Source organism: Sinocyclocheilus rhinocerous, unplaced genomic scaffold (genome assembly GCF_001515625.1).
Source record: "Sinocyclocheilus rhinocerous isolate Xijiao unplaced genomic scaffold, SAMN03320098_v1.1 scaffold13469, whole genome shotgun sequence".
In the NCBI taxonomy this organism is placed as follows: Eukaryota; Metazoa; Chordata; class Actinopteri; order Cypriniformes; family Cyprinidae; genus Sinocyclocheilus; species Sinocyclocheilus rhinocerous.
The window spans coordinates 1-4,245 of record NW_015651652.1 but is presented as its reverse complement, the minus strand read 5'-3'; the positions used below and the strand labels follow the sequence as shown (position 1 = coordinate 4,245).

The 4,245-nt window shown below is 33.9% G+C and overlaps 1 protein-coding gene across 1 annotated transcript; it reads right to left on the bottom strand.

Moving 5' to 3' along the window:
- Nucleotides 1-1,264: 1,264 nt before the first annotated feature.
- LOC107713391 (uncharacterized) lies at nucleotides 1,265-3,420 on the bottom strand (the record flags this gene model as incomplete). Its single annotated transcript, XM_016518889.1, has 2 exons — nucleotides 1,265-1,609; nucleotides 3,088-3,420. Coding segments are annotated over 2 exons (678 nt in total), but the record flags the coding sequence as incomplete, so codon positions are not given.
- Nucleotides 3,421-4,245: the final 825 nt, after the last annotated feature.

Genomic DNA, 4,245 nt, shown 5'->3' with positions numbered 1-4,245 from the left:
AAATATGTGACACAGATATTACAAAACCATACAAATAAATTATTTTTTTATTATATAAGTCAGGGGTATTCAATTACATTTCCAAGAGGCTCCTCTCCAAGATTTCCTCTATATAGCCGATAACATTTGAGTACTGAATAAGCCTTCCTGATCTCACACACACTTTACTGTAGTTACAAACACAAAATTGTACTGTTTGCTTTTCTAGTACAACCCTCTTTCTTTAGCTCAAGTATGCAAACCTCTTTGCACATGCACTGTAATATGTATTATATTGAAAGTTACATTTTCAAATGGCAACATGATCGTTTCATAAAGTATGCGGTTTAATTTTTGCTGGAGGAAACAACTGTAGTGTGATGAGGAAACGCATCTTTAGCCCCCCTAAAAATGGCCTAGCAACGCCCATGATATCAGTTATATAAGTATTTAAGGATAAAAGACTCGAGTTGCTTTTAAAATATTCACGAGTCCTTTTCCTCGAGTCGAGTCAAGTCTGGAGTCATTTCAGGTCTAGTCTGAAGTCAAGTTTGAAGTCTATAAAAATGCGACTCGGGTCCGAGTCACTAACTCGAGTGCCCATCTCTGGTATATGGTAACACTTTATTTTAAGTACCTACTCTCGCTATTAACTAGTTGCTTATTAGCATGCATATTACTAGCATATTGGCTGTTTATTAGTATTTATAAACCACATATTAATGCCTTATTCTGCATGACCATATTTTAGATCCCTTAAACCTACTCCATGCCTAAACTTAACAACTACCTACTAACTATTAATAAGCATTATTGAGGGAAAAGTCATAGTTAATAGTGAACATGTGTTCCCTAATATAAAGTGTCACCATGTATATTGTTACAAAAGATTTTTATTTTAAATAAATGCTGATCTTTTTATTCATCAAAGAATCCTGAAAAAAAAGTATCACAGGTTCCAAATAATATTAAGCAGCAACTGAAACCGTTTTCAACATTAATAATAAATCAGCATATTAGAATGATTTCTGAAGGATCATGTGACACTGAAGACTGGAGTAATGATGCTGAAAATGCAGCTTTGTCATCAGAGGAAGAAATAATATTTTAAAGTATATTAAAAATCCTTATTTTAAATTGTAATATTTTACAATATTAACTTTTTCTATAATTTTGATCAAATAAATGCAGCCGTGATGAGCATGAGAAACTTTTAAAAAAATGTTTATAATGAAAACATTCATTAGCTCAATTTAACAGTTTTGAACATTACTGAATGACTCACCACTGACTGTAACATGAAATCTCTTGACTCTGCTGCTGCTGATGCTCAGCAAAGAGTTGGTGCAGCTGCTGTTGGTGATCTCTAGTTTATAGAGTCCAGAGTCTGTGGTTTTACTGTTTGTGATGTTGAGAGATCCAGTCTGGTGATCCAGCTGCAGCCTGACACTGAATCTCTGAGGAGATTTCCAGATTTCTGGACCTCCAGTGATATAAGCAAGGCGAAATCCATTAAAATACCACATCATTAAATCCTTTTTGTCTATTATTAGACCAGTATCTAATGTGATATATTCTCCCTCCTTCACTGAGTTCATCTTCACTTCATTTGTCTCTACAGCAGACACACCTGAAACACAAATGAAGTGAGTTATATGTAGGTCTTTTCTGTGAGGAAAAAAATAAAAAAAATCAACTAGAGAAAATCAGGAGAAACAAAATTAACATATGACTATACTGTAATCTATCTGAATACTTGGTTCTGATTGACTAAGTAAGGGATAATGTACATCCAGCTGGTTGTTATCGCAGAATAAACTTCTTATTACACAGCTACTTCCCACATAAGTAAATAATTGTACCCAAAATATTGATGTAAAGCAATATATTTTATTAGCTTGTTAAGCGCAAAGCTTCCGCAAAGAAAAACAGTTCCTAAAAAAACTGCTCTGTACCTAGACGACGTTCAGACAAGACAGATATTTAAGGCATAACACATACAGTCGTTTCACTATTTGCACAGCTTTTCACCACATGAATAAAGACGAGGACATGAAATGTTATTTGAGAAGAAAGCATTTTCAAATCGTACCTGTTTATTATCTTAAATTTATTACAGTGTACAAAACAATTAGCAACAAGATGAAGACTTTTAACAATACCGCAAGCCTACTATTATGAGTGAAGTTCTCCGGTTTCGTTTTAGAGTAAATACAGTCAAGATGAAGATGACAAGGTGATAGCAGGTGGAATGAAACGGGCGAGAGCGCGGCGGTGTGATATGACACATGTGAAACACATGAGTGCGTTGGTATCGGGAATAACATACCTCAGAATGTTGCGACTGATCAGTCTTGTCAAATCTGCTCCATGACTTCTATCAATAAAATAGCGTCGCTACCGAAATACTACATTATATTTCTCAGCAATGAGGTGGTTGCTGTTTAAGTATTTAAAGCCACAGCAAAAATCAATGAGAGCTCTAACTTTTAAATGCTGGCAAGTGACCATAAGCTAGGCAAACTCCACTTTACATCCACATTTTGTGCTTATAATTACATTTTACATTAAATTCTCTGCACTTTGCATCCTCTCTGAACTCAAAACCGAAATGAAATAATAGATTTTTAATCTATTAAAAATCTATTAAGACACAAGTTTCTAAACACTTTATTTTTGAGCAGTTTGAGAGGCCATTCACACAGACTGTGTGTTTTTTAAAGAACAATAATGTTTAATGTAGATCTCAGAGTGTTTTCTGTAAGTAATGGGATAAAGCAGGGTGATCTACAAGTGCAACACATTTGTCGGAACTTCTGCAACAGTGTTGGGAAGAACTTTCTCAAAAATATTTGACTTCCACTGTAAAAAGAATGACGCAAGTGTGTTCAGCTCTTATATCTGAGTACTCTGATGAAAGTAGTTTAGGTAGTTTAAAATTAAGATCCCATGATCTCGTTTTAATCTTTGTTTATTTGTACTTTGCTATAATTCAGCATAGTAAATGTGCATTAAATGGCACACATTTCAATAAAACCTGGGAAAATGTAGGTGTTTTAAAACTTTTGATTTATATAATAAGCTTTTATAATTGAATAAATTACTCACCACGAACAGAAACAATGAAGGTCTTTTCACTGATTATTCTGCTGAGGATATCTAGTGTATAGACTCCAGAGTCTGTGGTTCTGATGTTTGTGATGGTCAGAGATCCAGTCTGATGATCCAGCTTCAGTCTGTCTCTGAATCTCTCAGTACCTTCATTACACTGAACATCTGTACAGATCTTACTGAGATCTCCATTGATTTGAGCTATACGAATGCCATTTAAATACCATCTAATTTTGTCTTGCTGGTTTGCTTTAACATCAGTGTGTAGAGTGACTGAATCTCCCTCCATCACAGACACTGGCACTTTATCTGTATCAACACCAAGAGAGCCTGAGGAAGAAAGAAAGACACAGATTATATTAGATCACATCTGCGACAGCGGGACAAAAACACACAACAGGAAAGTGATGTGATATTTTTCTTCAGATCATAAAGGTTGTAAATAGAGAAATCTGTCTGGATTTATAATGTAGCACATGCAAACAAACAGCAGAAGGTCATTGATTTACACATTCACTTATCAATCAGACAAACATCCATGAGTCTCATAAACGATCTTAACTTAAATAACATAACCCACATCTTGATATATATAAATATATATATATATATATATTCCTGTACTCCTGCATATATATTTGTGAATTCATAGGCTAATACCAAATAGGGATCACTGCATATCTTCGTAGACCAGTAATGAATCTATACTGTTATTTTCTACTATAGTGCACCTTCTATATATGTTATTATTTAAAAGCTGCTTGTGATGGGCTTTGGTTCATCATGTGACTTTCTCATCACCTCCTGCATTTGGTGGTTATCAGTGTATTACAAAGGTACAAAACAGATTTCAGTACTTCAATAGGTTGGTATATTAACATTATATCAGTTAATGAAATTACGGTATTTAACTGTAAATTTAAGTTAAAACCTAAAACGTTGCTACCGTATTGTTTACGGTAAAATTCCGGCAACCACAGCTGCCGTTTGTTTACCGTAAATTTTACGGAATTTTTTTTACAGTGTATATTAGGACTAAAATGATTATATTGTATATATAAAATATATAAACCCTACAGTTTAACTGTAAGTATTAAAGGTTTGCATGCATTAGTTAAACCATTCATCTTAATAGCAAGGCTTATATTAGAGATA